Source organism: Mytilus californianus, unplaced genomic scaffold, assembly GCF_021869535.1.
Source record: "Mytilus californianus isolate M0D057914Y unplaced genomic scaffold, xbMytCali1.0.p SCAF_2, whole genome shotgun sequence".
Classification (NCBI taxonomy): domain Eukaryota; kingdom Metazoa; phylum Mollusca; class Bivalvia; order Mytilida; family Mytilidae; genus Mytilus; species Mytilus californianus.
In genome coordinates this window covers 123,753,455-123,776,556 of record NW_026262668.1, presented here as the reverse complement: position 1 = coordinate 123,776,556, position 23,102 = coordinate 123,753,455, and the positions used below count along the sequence as shown (strand labels likewise).

At 31.7% G+C, this 23,102-nt stretch overlaps 1 protein-coding gene across 1 annotated transcript in view; it reads left to right on the top strand.

The window, feature by feature from the left end:
• The first annotated feature begins 3,388 nt into the window (after positions 1 to 3,388).
• LOC127727793 (uncharacterized) overlaps positions 3,389 to 23,102 on the top strand; it is a 117,304-nt gene continuing 97,590 nt past the window's right edge. Inside the window, exons 1-12 of the mRNA XM_052234910.1 lie at positions 3,389 to 3,405; positions 3,779 to 3,973; positions 6,861 to 7,016; positions 8,917 to 9,034; positions 9,234 to 9,354; positions 10,640 to 10,794; positions 11,419 to 11,532; positions 14,437 to 14,571; positions 16,986 to 17,051; positions 17,546 to 17,611; positions 18,403 to 18,587; positions 18,921 to 19,018. Of these exons, the coding sequence (XP_052090870.1) occupies positions 3,389 to 3,405; positions 3,779 to 3,973; positions 6,861 to 7,016; positions 8,917 to 9,034; positions 9,234 to 9,354; positions 10,640 to 10,794; positions 11,419 to 11,532; positions 14,437 to 14,571; positions 16,986 to 17,051; positions 17,546 to 17,611; positions 18,403 to 18,587; positions 18,921 to 19,018 (1,426 nt within the window). The remainder of the gene's footprint in view (positions 3,406 to 3,778; positions 3,974 to 6,860; positions 7,017 to 8,916; positions 9,035 to 9,233; positions 9,355 to 10,639; positions 10,795 to 11,418; positions 11,533 to 14,436; positions 14,572 to 16,985; positions 17,052 to 17,545; positions 17,612 to 18,402; positions 18,588 to 18,920; positions 19,019 to 23,102) is intronic.

Here is a 23,102-nt window from a genome sequence, read left to right as displayed (position 1 = left end):
GTTTGGGGGTAATTGCCCGAAATGTTTAGGAATTGGGGGCCAAAAAGGGGCCAAAAATAAGCATTTTTCTAGTTTCCAGACAATAACTTGTGTTCAAGTGTATGGATCTCTCTGAAATTGTACTGCAAGGTACCATACCACAAAGGGAAGGCTGAGATTGAGTTTGGGGGTGATGAATCATAAGGGGGTTCAAAAAATTTTGGGGGGGGATTTTTTTTTTTCTTTTTTTTTTCTTTTTTTCCTTTTTTTTTTCTTTTAAAATTTTCCATTTTAAGTTGGTTATTTCTGATTTATATTTAAAAGCAAATAATAATGATATGGAAGGAGATACACACCAAACAGGATGTGTAAATTATTATATAATAAGTATTGTGCAATAGCAAGAAATTTTCAATTGCACAGTATTGCACAATAGCAAGAAATCTTCAATTGCACAGTATTGCGCAATAGCAAGAAATCTTCAATTGCACAGTATTGCGCAATAGCAAGAAATATCCAATAGCACAATATTGCGCAATAGCAAGAAATTGTCAATTGTACAGTATTGCGCAATAGCAAGAAATAATCAATTGCACAGTATTGTGCAAAAGAAGATACTTCGTATAAATTGCTTATTTCTTGATCAATTTCAATGGGGTTTTATTCTTGAATTCTTGGGTTCTTTAATATGCTGAATCTAACCGTGTATTAAGTTTTTGGATTTTAGGCCCCGTTTTTAAATTGGTCCACATTGAGGTCCAAAGGGTCCAAAATTTAACTTTGTTGGATTTCATCAAAAATTGAATTATTGGGGTTCTTTGATATGCCGAATCTAACCGTGTATTTAGATTCTTAATTTTTGGTTCCGTTTTCAAATTGGTCTACATAAAGGTCCAAAGGGTCCAAAATTAAACTTTGTTTGATTTTAGCAAAAATTGAATATATGGGGTTCTTTGATATGCTGAATCTAACCATGTATTTAGATTTTTGATTATGGGCCCAGTTTTCAAGTTGGTTCAAATCGGGGTCCAAAATTAAACTTTGTTTGATTTCAACAAAAATTGAATATATGGGGTTCTTTGATATGCTGAATCTAACCATGTATTTAGATTTTTGATTATGGGCCCAGTTTTCAAGTTGGTCCAAATCGGGGTCCAAAATTAAACTTTGTTTGATTTCAACAAAAATTGAATATATGGGGTTCTTTGATATGCTGAATCTAACCATGTATTTAGATTTTTGATTGTTGGGCCCCGTTATCAACTTTGTCCACATTGAGATCAAAAGGGTCCAAAATTAAACTTTGTTTGATTTCATCAAAAATTGAATATATGGGGTTCTTTGATATGCTGAATCTAACCATGTATTTAGATTTTTGATTATGGGCCCAGTTTTCAAGTTGGTCCAAATCGGGGTCCAAAATTAAACTTTTGTTTGATTTCAACAAAAATTGAATATATGGGGTTCTTTGATATGCTGAATCTAACCATGTATTTAGATTTTTGATTATGGGCCCAGTTTTCAAGTTGGTCCAAATCGGGGTCCAAAATTAAACTTTGTTTGATTTCAACAAAAATTGAATATATGGGGTTCTGTAATATGCTGAATCTAACCGTGTATTAAGTTTTTGGATTTTGGGCCCCGTTTTTAAATTGGTCCACATTGAAGTCCAAAGGGTCCAAAATTTAACTTTGTTTGATTTCATCAAAAATTGAATTATTGGGGTTCTTTGATATGCCAAATCTAACCGTGTATTTAGATTCTTAATTTTTGGTTCCGTTTTCAAATTGGTCTACATAAAGGTCCAAAGGGTCCAAAATTAAAGTTAGTTTGATTTTAACAAAAATTGAATTTTTAGGGTTCTTTGATATGCTGAATCTAAACATGTATTTAGATTTTTGATTATGGGCCCAGTTTTCAGGTTGGTCCAAATCGGGGTCCAAAATTAAACTTTGTTTGATTTCAACAAAATCTGAATATATGGGGTTCTTTGATATGCTGAATCTAACCATGTATTTAGATTTTTGATTTTTGGGCCCTGTTATCATTTTTGTCCACATTGAGATCAAAAGGGTCCAAAATTAAACTTTGTTTGATTTCATCAAAAATTGAATTCTTGGGGTTCTTTGATATGCTGAATCTAACCATGTATTTAGATTTTGGATATTGGACCATAATAGGTGAATGTCCAATTTAAAATTTTTAAGTTCTTAGACCACATTCATTCTGTGTCAGAAACCTATGCTGTGTCAAATATTTAATCACAATCCAAATTCAGAGCTGTATCAAGCTTGAATGTTGTGTCCATACTTGCCCCAACTGTTCAGGGTTCGACCTCTGCGGTCGTATCAAGCTGCGCCCTGCGGAGCATTTTATTGTTTATGTTGTCCTTGGTGCTATCTTTTCTTCAGATAACACCCCACCCCTCTCCGGTGGGTATTGTTAAACCTTTCTGCACAGTTCAGTTTTTAAGTTATTCTTAACTATATCTGACAAGTGATTATATTTAATTTGAAGGTATAAAGCAGTATCTGTTAAAAGCACAGCTTGCTTGATATAAGGACAATTTTAAAGTCGTTAAATTGTTTAATGTAAGCACTACTAGATATGATAACGACAAAAGAAGCTACCAAAAAAATGTAATTTACAAATAGTAAACACTTTAAACGGTCTAATAAATTACTTCCTAAAATCTTAGTTGTCAAGCAATATAAAAATGTAGAAGATCTTGTGTTGTGAAATACTATTTAGGTGCATACTGCAAACAACACGACACCAGAAACTCGGTAGACAGTTTGATTAGATTAAAATTGGAGGTCTATAATAACAGCCTAACAATTATCATCATAGTCATACACAAACAAAGATGCATGGACATTGTCTTTGCGAATGTTCCCTTTGAACCACAGGCACATACGCCGTTATTTTTGAATAAAGACCTTGTATTCTTCTGTTTGTTCCTCGTATTTCACATGTAATTTGTTTAATCATTTATAAAATGAAACATAATTAGATAAAAAATGTTAGTGTAATTAAATCCACCAAAGTCTGACTGGATATATATGTTATTGTTACGGAGACGACATAATAATTCCCTTATGCAGGTCTTTTGGTGAAAAAAATCATTTTGGTTATAGTAACGTCCCTATATACAAAAATTTACAAAAACATATAAAATGTGCAATTATATTTGTATGAAAATATCTTAAACAGCAACATGTTGTGCTGAATTATATTGTGATTTTATGGGATAAGGTTTTGGTAATGTCCTTCTCGTTCATTTTTTGTCATAAAGTACTCGAAATTTGGCCAAAACTTTAAAAATTAGAGGTTTTAATGCATTTTTAGACCTTTATAAATATAAGATTCGGACATTGGACATCAAATGACAATATTTTGCTAATACATTATGCCACAACATACAAAGTAAAAACTCCTTTAAATAGACCATTTCCAAAGTAATTTTGAATATTATTTTAGGTAATGTCTGTCCAAAGATAAAAATTGCGTCAACAATTGCATCACTGACAACATCACCTACGCATCCAGCTATAACATCAAAATCAGCATCTACGTTGCGGCCGGTTACAACTTTGGAGGATATTAGATTACCTAAAACAGTGTACCCACTTCAATATGACCTTGAAATTACACCACATCTATATGACACTGATGAAGAAATCAACTTTAATTTCCAAGGAATGATTAGTATCAAAATCAAATGTATTGAGCCAACCAAAACTGTAACGGTACACGTAAATAAGTTGACAATAAATAACCAATCAATTACATTTACAAGTGAGAGACAGTCGGGCCCAGAAATCAAAATTGTGAGAATAGAAGATGATATAAAACGTCAGTTCATGCATTTTCACTTAAGTGGTGAAATACTTAAAGACCATGAATACGTTTTATCCATGGAATTTAGGGGACCGCTACAAACTGACCTAAAAGGCTTTTATCTGAGCTCATACACAGAAGGTGGAAACAAAAGGTATTTGAATTTTAATGTTGATTTATGCTGGGACTAATAAATTGACATATCAATGATCTATTAGTCCCAGATTTATGCAAGCAGCAAGACGTATATTTTAGCTTGAGCCAATATACCGCTGATTTTAAAATAAAATAGATACAGATTCTATTTTGCATAGTTTAAATTCTGATTAATCTACAGTAAATAATCTTTGATATGTAATTTACAGAATAATTATATATAATGTAGATCGAAAGTCATAAGCTAATAAGTAGCTTAGGGACACTAAAAATCACTGTATTGTTGATACTAGAATTTTTCTTTTATTTTTAATTACGGAAAGTAATTTTTAAACTGAATATAGTACACCATTTTTTCTACTGATTTACAAGAGACATACTATATAATAAATCATTATGTCTCTGGATTTACAAATACTCTAAATATATCTAAGAAGAGACATATATATGTCTCTTGTGACAGTCTGGTCAACAGTGGCAGAATAATCGATTCACTGACGATATGACCGCGTAACTGTGCAGTAGAAAATTTCCGGCTTTCAATCATGTAGGACAACTAATATTTTTTCCGGATAATGACCGTAATTGTTTCGTGAAATGTGAAAAGGGGAGTTAATTTAGCGGGAGAATTGTGAAAACTATACACTTTATTACTACTGAAGAACAAAAGACTGATGACATGTTATCTTGTGAATTAATAATTATTTTTTCCTAATAGGTTAACAGGTTAAGGGGAACAGTAATGTGTTACATGAACATTTTTCAACACCCCCCATTATTGTATTTTGAAAATAAATATCCTGGCCTGGTAGTGGTAAGAGTCTAAGACTACAAGAGTCCAGAGCTAAAAATAAAAAAAATAAACTTGCATTTAATACTTCTACCCAGGAACATATATATTGTTAGATATACTGTCCCAGTTCTACCCAATAATAGCCACAATCAATAAATTGAAAATTTTGCCATGACTTCGGTGCGCATATGGACACCTCCCCCTCTCTCATAGTCATAATGTTTGAATTTAGTTCAGCTTTGTCACTGAGGCTTTGAAAGCCTCGACTGACGGTGCTGATACAACCCCTGGAGGGAGAGTGTTCCAATCTCTGATGGTTTGTGGAAAGAATGAATGAAAATGAATATTCTGCACATATAAGATGTAGGAATCAGTTGTGAACAAAACTGAAAATAAATTATGTGTGGAAAAGCAGGGAAAAAAATAAGCATGCTTAGAAACCGATGATGAAAATGAATAGTCAATGCAATCTTCAAAAAAATCCTCCTGCCCCCTCCTCACCCCTTAGACAATTGAATGAGTGTCCCCTAAATCTTTGTATCAGTATGAAATAATTTAGTTAAGGTTTTAAGTAATTTGTGGTAATGAAATCCCTGATTTAATTGATAATTTAAGTTATATACAAAGATTATATTCATTGAAATCTAACACATCCACACAGATACGGGAAAAGGGAACAAGCTGGAAAATTTACACAAATATGTTGAAAAAAAGAAATAACACTAGGAAGCAAAAAATTGTTTCTTTTTTCTTAAATTTTGGTATAGATAAAAGAGTTTCCTGTGTGAAACAAGTATCAAAATCCAGAAAAGGACGATTATTATTATTTTAATTATATGAAAAACTTATTTTTCCCAACATGTATCTTCGCTAGTCAGGAGGTTACAATTCCACTCGCTCCTCTTCACAAGCAGTTCAGGTCATAACCCTTGGCTATGGAAGATGGTGTTTCCCTGACTTTAGTCTTTACATGAAATTAGAATAATTTCAAAATGTACTTCCAACTAGTTTGATTGTTCCCTGTGCGACACGTTGCTTGGGACATAGAAACACTGGGCGTTCATCGGTCCATCCATCCCATCTTGTTGGCCCTCTCACATGTACAATTCTTGCCAGATTTTTATAAAACTTATATCTTAGGTTTTATATCAGCATTGTCTTGGACGAGTTTGAAAATCAGTGCCGATTAATAATTTTTAAAAGAGTTGTGCCCCTTCGAAATATTAATTATATTGAAAATAGCATTGTTAGTGCTTTCATGTGTACAATTCTTGCCAGATTTTTATGAAACTTATGTCATAGGATTATATCAGCAATGTCTCGGACAAGTTAAAAAATCAGTGTCGATCAATTGTTTTTAAAAGAGTTGTGCTGCTTGGAAATAATAATTATATGGAAAATTGCATCATAAGCACTCTCACACATGTACAATTTTTGCCAGATTTTGATTAAATTCATATCAAAGGTTTATATCAGCAATGTCTTGGACAATTTAAAAAATCAGTGCTGATCAAATATTTTTAAAGAGATATGCCCTTGGAAATATTTATTATAATGGAAATTGCACTGCATTTGCTCTCCAGCCTTCATTTCTCAAAGATAATTATAAAACATTTTGAGAAAACAAAATGCTTTGGCCTTAAACACGCCCCCAAAAGCACACACTGGATGTGCAGAAGTTGCCAATCTAAATAAACTATACAATGTTTGTATATGCAATATTGTATTTTTGAATTTATTAAAAATAAAAGTTTTTTCAAGTTAAATTTTGATATATTACATACATTTAAATGCATTGAAGTAACAATAACTCAATTTAACCGTAGGCACAAATATTATTGTTACGATCGTAATTAATCAGTTCCCAACCCGATCTTCCATTCCAGGTATCGGTCTTAAACGTAACAATGATTTTTTCGTTATCGTTACGTTTTTAACGTAATTGTAGCCAGTGCTTTTTTATAATATTTTTTGAAACAGCTTCCCATTATATTGCGTGTCATTTTTGTCTAAAATAATAAATAATGAAGTATATATTGGAAGGACCCAATGAACCCCTTTGGCACAACTAACTTTGTTTTCATTTGCACAGATATCTTGCAACAACTCAGTTCCAGCCAACAGATGCTAGAAAGGCGTTCCCTTGTTTTGATGAACCAGAATTCAAAGCTGTCTTCAATATTACAGTTGTGAGAAAAGTTGGATGGCTCAGTTTATCAAATACAAAAATAGTATCAACAACATTAAGGTTTGTTTACATATAAATTTAAATATGCATATTGTATTCAAATAAAACGAAATTAAAGACAACAACAAATGTTAAAGGTGTCAAAGGCACTGTAAAAATTCAAAGAGTGGTATTAAGTTTTACTTATTGAAAAAAGACAGAATTTCCTTTTAGTTTGTAAAACGGTATTTGAGAATCTCATATTGGGTATTTTAGGATTTTTTAGCATGATACTATATTTTTGGAGAAGTCTGGCTATCCTGATGGTTTTATTGTCTCGCCTTCGACGAAACTTTCGTCGCAGTATGCGAGACATAGGTATTACTATCTGGCGTAAACTACTTGTATAAAGCTTTATATTTCAGAAGGTAGAAGATTTGGATGCTTCACATCTTGTATGCAGATACCTTATGTTACGAAGTTTCAGTCAATCATATGTCCATTGTCCTTGACCTCATTTTCATGGTTCAGTGACTGCTTGAAAAAAAAAATTGAGTTTTATATTTGGTATATGGGTTCCTTGTAACGTCTACATGTCTGTCAGACAGAGTTCACCTGACCTCTACCTCATTTAATGGATCAGTGATCACGGTTAAAGTTACGTGATTAGGTCCGTTTCTCAAATACTATAAGCAGTAGGTCAACTATATTTGGTGTATGGAATGATTGTAATGGGTACATGTCAGTCTGGCAGGTTTCATCCGACCTTGACATCATTTTCATGGTTCGTTGGTCAATGTTAATTTTTTGTGTTTTGGTCTGTTTTTCAAGTACTATAAGCAGTAGGTGCACAAGTCTGTCTTGCAGGTATCATCTGACCTTGACCTCATTTTCATGGTGGTTCTTTGGTCAATATTAAATTTATGTGTTTTTGTCTGTTTTTCAAGTACTATAAGCAATAGGTCAACTATATTTGGTTTATGGAATGATTGTAAGGTGTACATGTCTGTCTGGAAGGTATCATCTGACCTTGACCTAATTTTTATGGTTAAATGGTCAATGTTAAGCTTTTGTGTTTTGGTCTGTTTTTCAAGTACTAATAGCAATAGGTCAACTACATTTGGTGCATGGAATAATTGTAAGGTGCACATGTATGTCTGGCAGGTATCATCTGACCTTGACCTCATATTTATAGTTCATTCCAATGATAAGTTTTTATTTTTTGGTGTGTTTTTCAATTGGCATATGCAATAGGTCAACTATATTTGGTGTATACAAAAATTGTAAGATGTATTTGTCTGTCTGACACAATTTATCTGACCTTGACCTCATTGTCATAGATTTTAAAAAATGTTAAGTTTCTGTAATGCTTTTAGTAAAACCTTTACCTTTAAGACTTTCAACATAAAATCAATGGTCAGTAAAACAGGCAAGACATTTCAATGTGTGCACTCTTGTTAAGAACATTAAATGGTAATTTATTATAAAAAAAGTTGAGCTTATGTGCTGGGAAAATGTGTTTGGTTAAAAACTAGCATTAATTTGATTAACCTCAGCCTGCTTTATGAAAACAGCATGGTTCCTGGTAATTGGAAATCCAAAGTTATTCAGCCTTCCACCCTCTAAAGGGGTTCATCGTTGTGTCTACTGAAATCCTCCCTCAATTTGAGTTAAAATTAATTTTGTTTATGTTTCTGCACATACTGAAATGGTTTTTTTTTATCAGAATCTTAATGGTAGTTAAATTCTTTTTTTGAATATACAATGCACTGTTTGTTGGCTCAATTTCTTCTACAAGTTTTTAGCTAAAAGAATATACACAGATACAGAAGATACGAATATCTTCAGAAGTAAGATTTTCTCGTTTTGTTTTCACAAAATAGGCCATTAAAAATGAAGTTACCATGACATAGTCACACTTTTCTCACTATATGCTAGGAATAAAATTTGAAAATAACTGCTAATTTTATATTTGTAATAGAGAAAATGGGTTTGAAGCAGATCATTATAGTCCAACTCCAAGGATGTCAACTTATCTTGTGGCCTTTGTTGTGTCTCAGTTTAAATCACAACACCAGACTACAACTAATGGACTTCAGGTACATGATTTTATCTTTTATCTATAAATTGTTGTTTAATATATTCCTCTAATTTGACCGATAATATATTATGAAATTTGACATACACATGTATATATACAGCAATTAAGTTAATTATACTCAGCATTGTAAGTTCAACTTATTATATGTTTATTACCAACAGTATATTTTTGTAATTTTACACAAACTTTTTTTTAAGTATGGAGTTTGGGCCCAGCCAAATTCAGTCCTTCAGACAACAGAGGCCTTGAATGTGGGTACTAAAGTGATAACTTTCTATGAAGATTATTTCAACATTTCCTTTCCTTTACCAAAGCAAGGTAAGATGTGGATGTCATTGTAAGATTTGATGATCCTAGTGTGATATTTTGTAGATTATTTAGAAGATCAGTAAAGATAGTCCCATTTTTATATCCCCCACATACAAAGTTTTGGAGGTATATAGGAATCACCATGTCCCTCTGTCTGTTTGTCCTTTGTGTACGGTGCATAAGTTTTGTTCCATAAAACTTAGGTTAACCAAACTTGGTATGCAGTTGAATCATGGGCTTAGCATGTGTCATATTACAAAGTCAGGTCACTATGACCTTTGCTTTGACCTCCCCAATGATAGTAAAATCTTATCCAGTTTGTGTCCAGCCAATATCTATTGCACCGTAAAACTTCAGTCAACCAAACTTGCTATTCAGTTGCAATCATGGGCTTTGGGTGTTTCATATACCGAAGTCAAGTCATTCTGACCTTTGACCCTATGATGGTAAAACCTTGTCTTGTCCTGCACATAACTTCTGTACCATAGAACTTTTGTTTTACCAAACTTGATATGCTAATGCTACATGGGATTGAGGTGGGGGGGTCATATATCAGTCAGATCACTCTGCCCTTGAATATGACCTTCGACCCCTATGGTAGTAAAACCTTGTCTGATTTGTGTCCTCCCTTTAACTTTTGTACCATAGAAGTAGGGGCTGGAGTATTAGTCCCGTTATGAGGACAGCTAATGTTTTTATTGTTTGTATGTTAAACTTTATGTAGTCAACTTTGAAGTTTAAACTGAGGCAGACAGGCTTGTGTTAACACTTGTTTGTCAATATTTCCCCTTGAACTCAAATTAGAACCACCTGGAAAATAAATATGCAAGCCCTTTTTAGGTAATAACTGATTTTTAGGAATTCAGGGAGATTTGAAATGTCTTGAAGATAAAAGATTAGTTCTTAAGACTGTGCATATCATTTCTCTTTTGCCTTTGATCCATTTAAGACCTATGAAATTAAGAAATACAAAATTGGATAATCTGAGGTCCTATTTCAGGAAACTTTCTTGACAGACCTTCTAAAAAAAAGTTTTTCAAATCCATTAGACCTCTTTAACTTACCTTTTGTCAATGAAAGCTAATGTTGCAGTTCTAGTTGTTTTATTTTATAAAGTTTTTTTAAAAAGAAAAGTTAGACAATAAATTAGAATGAACTGTATAGATTTCTTCTACTGGCATTACTGTGAACAAAGGTTAATGACAGATAGATTTCTTCTACTGGCATTACTGTTAACAAAGGTTAATGACAGATTAAGATGGTTTAATCCTAATGGCCTGAAATTTACTTTCAGATATGATTGCAGTCCCAGACTACCCTCTTGGTGCCATGGAGAATTGGGGACTGATTACTTACAGGGAGACAGCCATGCTGTATGACGACAAGATGTCAACAGAAGATAATTTAGCCCGTGTTACATCAGCGATAGCCCATGAACTTTCCCACCAAGTATGTAGGATGATTTTCTTGTTTTACATTGACAAAAACATTTGAACTTTCTTGCCAAGTATTTTGCATTTGCAACTAAATATATTCATGTTTGAAATAGTCAGTTAAAAGTAAAAAAAAATTTGGTAAATAATAATTTTGATAATATGTCTTGAGAAATGTAAACATCCTGTTAAAATTTGTATTTTATATGAAATTGACTTACAAAATGTGTACTTATGATGAAAAATTGGTATTTGCTGCTTTTTCACCAAGGACTTGGTGTTTTAATAGTAAAAGGACTTGGTAATTAAGAGTAGGATGACTTGGTATTTAGGAGTTTTCTTGAGTAAAGAGAGTCAGAACAGAGTAAGAATGGTGCATACAGGTATGGTGACATGTCTTTGTGTGGACTGTTACCTTGTCAGCTAGTAGGTAAACAACCAACTGAGTGTGCAGGTTTAATAGAATAAGTTCCTTTGACATTAGTATGTTATCATCCGGACTGCATGTAATAAATTCTACTGGATTTTAAGAAGCCATCAATCAATCCAAAATTGTACATTGATTTATAGTATTGCATTTGTATAACAACCCTTTGAATTTCTTAATGTATTTTCTGCACATATTTTATTTGTCTTTTAGTGGTTTGGTGACCTTGTAACAATGAAATGGTGGGATGATCTATGGTTGAATGAGGGATTTGCTACCTTTGTACAGTATATGGGAACTGATCATGTCCATCCAGATTGGAAAATGGTAATATATTCATTATCTTCTGTTTAAAGAAACCATAATTTAGTCCAAATTAGTACATGTACCACCAGGAATATTGTTATTGACTATTAAATAGATTGTCCATCTGTTTTGGATAAACCACATCAGTACTACACAGAAGCCTTTAATGTGTTGTCTTATTCTATTGATTTTGTTAAGAATTATGCAGAAAATTTTCAAGGGACTAAAAAAAAAAATGCTCAAACTTAACTTGGGTAAATCTAAAGATAAAGTTACCAGAATAAAACTGGTTTACCTATAAAACACAACTGGTATCAAAATATTTTTTTTTATACATCCTACTGTGACTTGAATATAGGTGTTGCTGTTTACCTTTACCTATTGTTTAACCAGATTGTAAAATTGACAATACAATTGGGACACTTAAATTTACCAGTTGGTATTGTTAGAATTGATGAATAGGTGATCCCTCATGCATTTAAAGTCTTCCTTGGACATTTTACCTGTTCAATTTTATCTTTTTCAGTGTAACTGGGATAGGTCTATCAAAAGTAATCCATGTGGCATTAATGCTTCAATTTTTATCTTTGTTAAATAATTTAACATGCATACAGTTTAAATCATGGTACGAATAAAGCTAGAGTGTAACCACAAGATGCAAACTTATTTCATGTTCTTATATTTGCTGAAAACTGCTGATTTAAAAAAAAAATCATTTCCCCATGTTTTTCATTAGAGAATCCTAAAACAAGTAAAGGAAATGAACATAGTAATTACAGTCTTTTTTTAATGAAATGAATGTATTCCTTGAAGTAATTCGCCATAAAATTGCCATAGAAACACAGCATTCAGAAGGAAAACGAGAGATTTTCATTTTACTGTCATTTCAAATTTTAGGAGTGAGCAAGAACAAGATTGTTTATGTTTTTTTTTTCTTGCAGGGTATTCCATTGCTTGTCATATGATGCGCTAAATTTCCTCAAAATGTTTTCATAGCCAAATACTATGAGGGCTTGAATTTATTTTATGTTGTTGAAAAGACCTCTTTTATCTCTTTTGCTGTTTCTAATGGGAGGTAACTCAAAATATTTTTTTTTACTATTGTGGCAATCATAATTATTTCATAATTTCCATAATTTTCCAGGATGAGGATTAATAAACACTAGAAAAAATGTGTGCATTCCTTCATTTAGACATTTGTTCAATACTTATTGACATGAGTCTTGTACAAAGTGTTTATGCATTGTGAAATATCAAAATAATAGTTGTGTATAAACTGTTTTATTAATTTATTTATTGACGCTGACATTTGACATCCCATCCAGTATTCCAGTTTCATTATTTGAAATAATTTTAAAATATATTCCTTCTTTTATTAACTTTCTGGAATATTTTCTCACATTTTTCACTATATCGCTAGATTTTTTTTCTATATCCACAGTATTCTGTTTAATTTCCCATGATATATATCCCAATTAAGCAGGTGCAGAGTCTTTATATTAGATCCAGAATATTGTAATTTTAGCTTATTTCCTATATAATATTCAAAATAACTATCCTCACTTTACATTAACAAAGTTAATATATTTTATTTGAATTTTTCACAATATCACTTGATTTATCTATATCCAAGTATTCAGTTTTTATTTAATTTCCCATGATATATATATATATCCTATTAAACAATATTAGGTCCAGAATTTTATAATGATTATTTCCAATATCACATTTAAAATTTTTATCCTCACATTATAATTTTTTATGGAATATTTTACTGTTATTTTTTCACTTTATCACTAGATTTGATATTTCATTTCAATGATGTATATCCCATTTAAACAGGTGAATCATCTTCATATTAGATCCAGAATTTTATAATGATTATTTTCAAAATCACAGAAACATATTGGATGAACTTATTTCTCCAAAATTATTTTGAATATTACATGTACATCATCATGTGAAAGCCATACAAAACATTTTGAATGATTTATTTCCTCCTTGATACATTAATTAAAATCCATTCTTGGAAAAAACAAGTCACATTTTAAGAAGCAAAATTCAATGGCATATAAGAAGTGAACTCAAATGAAAAATAAATCCCAACATTTTGTGCACATAGATTCCAATAGATTTCACACACTGCAAATAATACTCCAAAATGAAAAGTTTGAATGGATATATGAAGAAATGCACAACATATCCATCTGAAAACTGAAACTGAAAGTAGCTGAATAGCTATTTCTTGTTTCACTGACAGCTGATTAATACTATGTATAAGGTTTAAAAATTTTAAGATTCATTTATTTATATGTAAAAGCAGTTTTAATTTTCATACATAGTAACATGCAGTTAAGAAAATCTTTTACTGATTTAGATTTTTGGGACAAAATTAGATAAATCATCTATATTGGGGATTTAAAACAATGAAAACCAACAATATTTTCTTCCCTATCAATTTTATAACAGTATAACCCTATATATCTAGGTGAAGAAAAACTTCAGGAAAAAAGCATTCTGTAAGGTTGGGTTAGGTGAATAAGAAACAGTACAGGTAGCATCAAGGTAATCAACTCTAACAATACCAACTGGTCAATTTAAATGTCCCAATTGTATTGTCAATTTTACAATCTTGTTGAACAATAGGTAAAGGTAAACAGCAACACCTATAGTCAAGTCTCAGTAATGGAGTTTAAAATTACTGACTTGTTCATTCTGCTGAGTATAGACCACTCATTCTGTTACTTACACTTAATGAACTTAAACCAATGAATAAACAGAAAATGCTAGCTATGTTTATCTCATATATAATTGCGTTAATGCATTGTCAGTTAATTATTGCTAGTAATATGAAATTCTCTTTACAAATAAAGATAGTGAAGAACAGAATATTCAAAGTACTTTTATTGTTTATTTATTTTACAGTTTGATCTTTTCCCGATTGGAGACATGTATGATGCTTTTGAGTTTGACAGTGTGAAATCATCACATCCAATTTATGTTCCTGTAGAAAATCCAGACCAAATAAATGAAATATTTGATAAAATATCTTACAGCAAGGTATGTCTATAGAAAGTGTCAACTAGATCCATGTAGCATAGATAAAATATCTTACAGCAAGGTATGTCTATATAGAAAATGTCAACCAGATCCATGTAGCGTAGATGTCAACTATTTGAACCTTTTTTTAGGAAATCTTTTGGTGTTGATTTTGTCATAGAATTTATTCCACATTGTTATCTTTGATGTTTTACCTCATTTTTATTTGGTTTTAAATTCTGATAATATAAAATTCAAATGAATCCAATCATTAATGAATACATTATCTATAATAACTAGATTTTGTACTCTTGATTGTGTTGATAAAAACTATTTCAACAATATTTTTATGCCCCCGCCAACGGTTAACATTACATTCACTCTGTGGTTAAAGTTTTAAAAATTTTAATAACTTTCTTAAACTATCCTGGATTTGTACCAAACTTGGACAGAAGCTTGTTAATGATCAAAAGCTAGTATCTAAAAGGAAATTTTGTAAAAACTTATTTCCTGTTTTTGTCGAGCCTGCGACTTTTGTCGCAGAAAGCTCGACATAGGGATAGCGATCCGGCGGCGGCGGCGTTAGCTAACTTCTTAAAAGCTTTATATTTTAGAAGATGGAAGACCTGGATGCTTCATACTTTGTATATGGATGCCTCATGTTACGAAGTTTCAGTCAGTCACATGTCCAATGTCCTTGACCTCATTTTCATGGTTCAGTGACTACTTGAAAAAAAAGTTCAGATTTTTTGTAATGTTAAATTCTCTCTTATTATAAGTAATAGGATAACTATATTTGGTATGTGCGTACCTTGCAAGGTCCTCATGCCTGTCAGACAGATTTCACTTGACCTCGACCTCATTTCATGGATCAGTGAACAAGGTTAAGTTTTGGTGGTCAAGTCCATATCTCAGATACTATAAGCAATAGGTCTAGTATATTCGGTGTATGGAAGGACTGTAAGGTGTACATGTCCAACTGGCAGGTGTCATCTGACCTTGACCTCATTTTCATGGTTCAGTGGTTATAGTTAAGTTTTTGTGTTTTGGTCTGTTTTTCTTATACTGTATGCAATAGGTCTACTATATTTGGTGTATGGAATGATTGTAAGGTGTACATGTCTAGCTGGCAGGTGTCATCTGACTTTGACCTCATTTTCATGGTTCAGTGGTCAAAGTTAAGTTTTTGAGTTTTGGTCTTTTTTTCTAATACTGCATGCAATAGGTCAGCTATATTTGGTGTATGGAATGATTGTAAGGTGTACAAGTCTAGCTGGCAGGTGTCATCTTACCTTGACCTCATTTTCATGGTTCAGTGGTCAAAGTTAAGTTTTTGAGTTTTGGTCTTTTTTTCTAATACTATATGCAATAGTTCAACTATATTTGGTGTATGGAAATATTTTATGATCTATATGTCAGTCACGCAGGTTTTATTTGACCTTGACCTCATTTTCAAGGTTCATTGCTCAGTGTTAAGTTTTTGTGTTTTCGTCTGTTTTTCTTAAACTATAAGCAATAGGTCAACTATATTTGTTGTATGGAAGAATTGTTAACTGTACATGCCTGCCTAGCATGGTTCATCTGACCTTGACCTCATTTTCATGGTTCATTGGTCAATGTTTAGTTTACTTGGTTAATGTTAAGTTTATGTGACAGTTGTAATAAAGCTTTATATTTAGGACTATCAACATAATATCAATGATTAGTAAAGAAGGCGAGACATTTCAGCGTGTGCACTCTTGTTCCTTATATTACTTATAAATGGACTTAAATTTTCTTCCAGTTAAAATTACATACAGTCTGCAGTTAAAGTTTTTAAAACATTTATTAGATTCATAAACCATCCTGGATTTTTACCAAACTTAATTCAAAAATTATTATCTTTATCAGTTGTTCATAAATTTATGTTTCAACTCTTTTATAAATCTATAGATTTGATTGCATACTGTATTCATTTTTTACAAACATAACTTTTTTCATACATTTCAAACGCTTTATTTCATTAACTGTAAATCTATTATGTGCATTCCCCAATCACACTGAAAACATAGACAACAGCAAAAGTAGGCGAGACACTGGGTACCGCGGAACCCTTACAAATTTTTTTCATTTACAGGACAACCATTTACTTATAGTCTAATATTGGTTAAAAGGTGATAGATTGGTAGAATTTTTTTCACTTTATTGGAAGATTTGACCCCTTTCCAAGGAGACTATATTTGAGGAAGATTACCAAATCTTGAAAATAATAATTGAATGCTCCTGTTGATAGCTTTGGAGTTTAAACCTATGATGCAGAAATTAATACCTGATGTGTAATTGATAGTATTGGTTGAATAAATGATAGTACAGTAGGGAAATAATAAGGGATAATGAATGTATTAGAGAATACTTTTTAGTAGATATAGGATTTATAGTTTGTACTTTACTTATAGGGAGGATCAGTGATAAGGATGATAAGATATGTACTTGGAGAGGAAACATTTAGACATGGGCTAATTGTAAGTATATAGATTCAGGAGTAAAAAAGAATATTAGGAAAGACACTGTATGTCATGATTAAGACCAGCAATGCAATTGACAAGAAGCAGAATCTTTTATTATTGACTACATAATAAGTGTTGGGTGTGTCAAAACATTTTGTGTTAATCAAGATTGACAATTATGAAATTCAATTTTGGGTTCCAAATTGCTTATACGTTGTGTTTCACTAACTCTTATAACCAGAAGATGATTGGAAGAAATCCCTAAACATGGACAAAGACAGAGGGTATTATTTTTAACTATGAATGAAAAATAAATGTGACTTTAAAGTTGAAAGTTTTACTTCTGTTTGTTTTCGTGTTTGATAAGACTTCAGTGCTTATTACTACAACACTGATATTAAGCAATGTTTTTGAGTCTTTTTCAAAATTTCTAGCTGTAATGTTAAATTTGCTAAAAAAAAATGTTCAAATTATTTCTGTAAATACATCAGTTAAGTGACCTTTTTCAGAATTACTTGAATGGATTGAAATACCAAAGTGCTGTACATGAAGATTTATGGAATGCTTTACAGAAGGTTTGTTTTTTCAATCTCCCTAAGACCATCCTATTTTTGTTTAATATGCAATGGGTACAATCATGATTTTGTAATTTGTAAACACATGATTAGTAACAATAGCACAACTAAATATCATATTTTTCAAGTTTTGATGAATTCAGGGTTGAATGAGAGAAAATACTTATATGCACCCTTACAATTCTTTGTTAATTTTTAAATGGACTGATAGCAAAACTGTATAGGGATCAATTCTGCCAACTTCTTTTTTTGTTGTTGTCTGTGGCACACTATTTTAATCCAAAACTTCTTGCAAACAGCTTGACAGAATTAAACCAAACTTGCACATGTCTCTGTTACCTCTTTTGTCTATATTATTTGTTGATGGTAAGGGATACACATCTTTCTTAGAAGACTCATACAGTTTAATAAAAAAAGACATCAGCTGCTTATATGATACCTTATGGACAATTTAATTTTGGACACTGTACTATAAAAAAAGTACACATTGTATTATGCAGTTTGTGAAATGTATGTTAATTTTGTTTATGCAAACAATAAGTTATGGATTTGACCTAAATGCTTCTTAGAATGATTGCAATTTGTTCATAACACACATTGACAAGTTACAAAACCGTAGCAGCAACTCCTCTAGGGAATTTGTAGGTAGAAAATGAGATTACATAATCATGCATTGGTATGTAGAATGTTGCTTTAATGCAATTGACTTATGTTAAAAATATTTCATCCTCACATTAAGAAATATGTCTCTGTTGTCAATTGATATGACATAAAATAAACATCTTAATTAGGTTGCTGAAGAGGAAGGGAAAACTATTCCATATACTGTGAAGGATATTATGGATACATGGATACTGCAGATGAACTATCCTGTTGTCATGGTGACCAGAGCAAAGTCTGGTCTGACAGTGGAACAAAAAAGATTTCTTTTTAACAAAGACTCAAACACAACTGAAAAATTTCAGTCTCCATTCAAGTAAGTTTTCAATGTAATGAACATGAAAAGAAATAGAAAGTATTTAACAGCAATCAGAAATATAATTTACAAGCTGCTCTATCAACCAAATCAAATTTTTAATTGGTTTACTACTAAGTTGGAGATCATAAATTTGAAGAAACATTTCTGCCTAAGAAATATAATTTGTAAAAGAGGCAGTGAAAGGCTTCCATATTTTACAGAAATGTGTTTTTAAATAGTGAAATGTTATTTATTTATGTTAATTATCACTTTTGATGGCCATATTTATTAAAGAAATACTTCTTAAAATTTAACAAAAAAGTTTAAATTAAGATAACATTTTAATTACAGCTACATATGGCGGATACCCCTCACATATACTACCAGTAGTGAAATGAACTTTGATAAGTCTGGAGAGAGTGTTGTATGGCTTGTTACTCAATCAACAGGTTGGTTTATATGAAGAATATAAAATTTGACAGGAACAATATCAGATAGCTTTCATTGAGTTTAAACATTCCTCAATGATTTATATTTCGATCAAGGATTAATGAAAAAATGTAATACAGTCAAACCTACCTTAATGGTTATCTAGTTTCAGCAGTCACCTGTCTCTAATGGTCACTTTCAGACCCTCCCAAACGTTTTCTCTATATGATTTAACTCTTTTCAGCAGTCACCTGTCTAATGCGGGCAGCAGTCACCAAATTTCACCCGAAATCGTCATTTTAATGTTTTTAACTACCAATATAATCATGACAAAAAACATGTGTTCAGTATCGAAGTCAAAATGAGTATAGGACCCTGTTTGCAACATAGCTTCCAAAACAGTTGTATTGTCTGGACAAGACCAATAAATTATATTACAAGTCCGGTTGTGCAGAGCCTGATATGGACATATAATGTAGGTTTGCAATTTTCACATAATTTAGAAAAAAATTGAAGTGTATGTGATCTTTTTGACCTGACCTTTTGCCAGCCACACGTTTCCAGTCATAAAAGTGACATGATGAATAAGTTCTATAAAAACAAGCCTTACTTAAGGATGTACACCTCTGAGGAGCCAAAAATTTCTAGAATTAAACTTTTTTTCTTCACCTGATTTTTGGGTTTATATGACTGTAAACAAAGAATTGGTGAAGAAAAAATCATATGGTGGTGCACCTCTTTTTTTGCTAAGGCCATTTGAAAGTACCCAGTTTTGATGATTTTCCCATTTTTCATTAATTTTTACCCATTTTGGGGCTATTATCATGAAAAAAATCACAGTTTCACAATTAAACTTTTTTTCATACTTTCACTAAAGATAAAGTGGACCAATCTGAATAAATTTAACTAAAAAAAAACTATAGGTAGGTGTTAATATAAGAAAGTTTTATATAATTTTGTTGCTTTTTCGTGTCAAATTTCCTATGCTGTCATTTTTGTAAATTTGGGATTTTTCTCTTTTTTTTAGCTCACCGGGGCCCAAAGGGCCCCATGTGAGCTTATGCCATCACTTGGCGTCCGTCGTCTGTCGTCGTCGTAAACTATTTCAAAAATCTTCTCCTCTGAAACTACTGGGCCAAATACCTTCAAACTTTAACTAATTTTCCTTAGGGTATCTAGTTTATAAATTGTATCCGAAGTTTTGATCCATCGACAAACATGGCCACCATGGCTAAAAATAGAACATAGGGGTCAAATGTAGTTTTTGGCTTATATCTTAAAAACTAAGACTTTTAGAGCAAATCTGACATGGGGTAAAATTGTTCAATTGGTCAAGATCTATCAGCCATGAAATTTTCAGACGAATCGAACAACCCATTGTTGGGTTGCTGCCACTAAATTGGTAGTTTTAAGGAAATTTTGCAGTTTTTTGTTATCTTGAATATTATTATAGATAGATAAAAATTGTAAACAGCAATAATGTTCAGCAAAGTAAGATCCACAAAAAAGTTAATAAGACCATACTTGTCAATTGACCCCTTAAGGAGTTATTGCCCTTTAAAGACAATTTTACACAATTTGTTCATCAAGTTTGCTAACATTTAAAAATCTTCTCCTATGAAACTACTGGGCCAATTACCTTCAAACTTCAACTAAATGTTCCTTAGGGTATCTTGTTTATAATATGTATCCGAAGTTTTGATCCATTGACAAACATGGCCACCATGAGCCTCTTGTTTAGAACAAAAAGCATATTATTTCAACTTCTTTGTGATAAATGATTGAAAAAATACATATCTAAGAAATTTGAAAAGAAAAAAATTGATATGGGATGTACATGTGTCTGCTAAAATCATTTCTTATACCCCTCACCCATTTTCTCAACATTTTGGCTAAAGTTAAGTTTGATTATAATATTTTTAAAATTCATTGATATTTTCCACCTGTATCACATGTTTTGGAAATAATTCCAGAAGATTTCAACGAGACTGAAATGTCAGAAGAATACATCCTTAATACCCCCTCATTACAATCAAGGTTAATTAGTTGTCTGACAGCTGAATTTTACCTGTTCAGGCGACAGGTAAACAATTTTGTACTGGACATGTATCAGTCTATTTAAAGTTATTTTCTAAAAAATTCACTGGTTTACATCTAATAAATTTAGTAAAAATGATTTTGCCAATCAGAAATATGTATTAAAAACGTTTTAAGTGAAAAATCAACAAAACCATGTTGTCTAGTACACGTAGGCACTTGTGTGCAGGTGTGAGATTTAATTATGCAACTGAATTCTTAATAAAATGCTGAAAATATTGTTGATCCCTTTATCTTATGTCCTTTTCAAGTATTTTCTTGGAGAAATAATGCGGAAAGAACTATTTAAACTGAATTGTGCTTTGTAAATGTACACGGATTTACTTATCCATCTTGGGTCTGTTTAACCATTGTCAAGTCAACATCAAGTATTAGGTAAAGGTGCTTTTTAAAAACAATAGTAAAGTTTCTGACCATGTAATTTTGCAGTAATTAAGAGTCAAAAGCAGATGTTAATACTCTGATTTCGAATGATGCACTGTCAATGCAACAGTTTATATCAGAACCAGGGCTTCCAAAAAATATTTGAGCCAGCCAGACATTTTATGTCTTATCCCGATTTTAATCCCTTAAGACTTAATAACAAAAGGCAATTATGGACCATGTTAATCAGTTGGCCATCATATGACCAATCATTGACATTAAAAAACGATATTAAACTTTACTTTGATATAAACTCCATGTTCTGACGTAAAATGTTAAATTGACAGTGCATCATTCGAAGTGTGCAACATCAGTGTACTAATATCTGCCTTAGACTCTTATTTGTGCAAAATAACGTTGTCAAAAATTTTACTTTCGTTTTTTAAAAAGCACATTTCCTAATACCGGATGTTGACTTGACAATGATAAAACATGGACCAGAGACGAATACATAAAATCTGTGTACGTTTACAAAGCACGTTTGAGTTTAAGTAGCTCTTTCCACGTTATTTCTTCAAGAAAATACTCGAAATGAACGTTAGATAAAGGTATCAATGATAATTTTATCATTTTTATACGCCCGTCAATTTTTGTTGGGACGTATTATGGTATACAAATGTCCGGTGTCCGTCCGTCTGTCTGTCTGTCCGGCGTAAACATGTCGCACCGTAACTTGAGAATGACTTATCGAAATTTCATGAAACTTAACATAGTTGTTTCTTAAGATGGTCAAACGATCTGTATACTTTTTGGTGAAAATAAGATTAAAACTTTTTGAGTTACGGGACTTAGTAACTAAAACAGGTGTGTGTTTTTTTTCACATGTTGCGCCGTATCTCAAAAACGATTTATGATTATTGCTTAAAATTTTACACACCTCTTAGTTATATTAATCTAAAGATCTGTATACTTTTTGGTTTTGATTCAAAATTTTATTTTTGAGATATTGTTTTTTTTTTTTTAAAAGGGGGGTTTTCACATGTCGCGCCGTATCTCAAAAACGATTTATGATTATTGCTTAAAATTTTACACACTTCTTAGTTATATTAATCTAAAGATCTGTATACTTTTTGGTTGTGATTCAAAATTTTATTTTAGAGATATTGAGTTTTCTGTAAAAAAAAAAAGGGGGGTTTTCGCATGGCACGCCGTATGTCAGAAACTATTTATGCTTATTGCATAAAAATTCACACACAAGACGACGGGTATCATGCGCTCATGGCGCAGCTGTTTATTGAAGAATTAGGATGCATAATTAAATTTCCCACCTGCGCACTTGTGTACTAGTTCAAACAATGTGGTTCTGACGATTTTTCGTTTAAAACCTTTTTTAATTTTTCATCAAATCATATTTATAAACGTATTTCTGACAATTTTAATCTTTCTGACTAAATTAATTAGATGCAAACCGCTTAAATGTAAGAAAATAACTTTGGATAGACAGATCAATGTCCGGTACAAAATAGTTTACTTGTCGTCTGAACTGGTAAATTTCAGCTGTCCGACAACTAATTAACCTTGATTAAAATGATAAAGTATTAAAGTAGGGTTTGTTTTGATAGTACTTAATCATCATGACCGGAA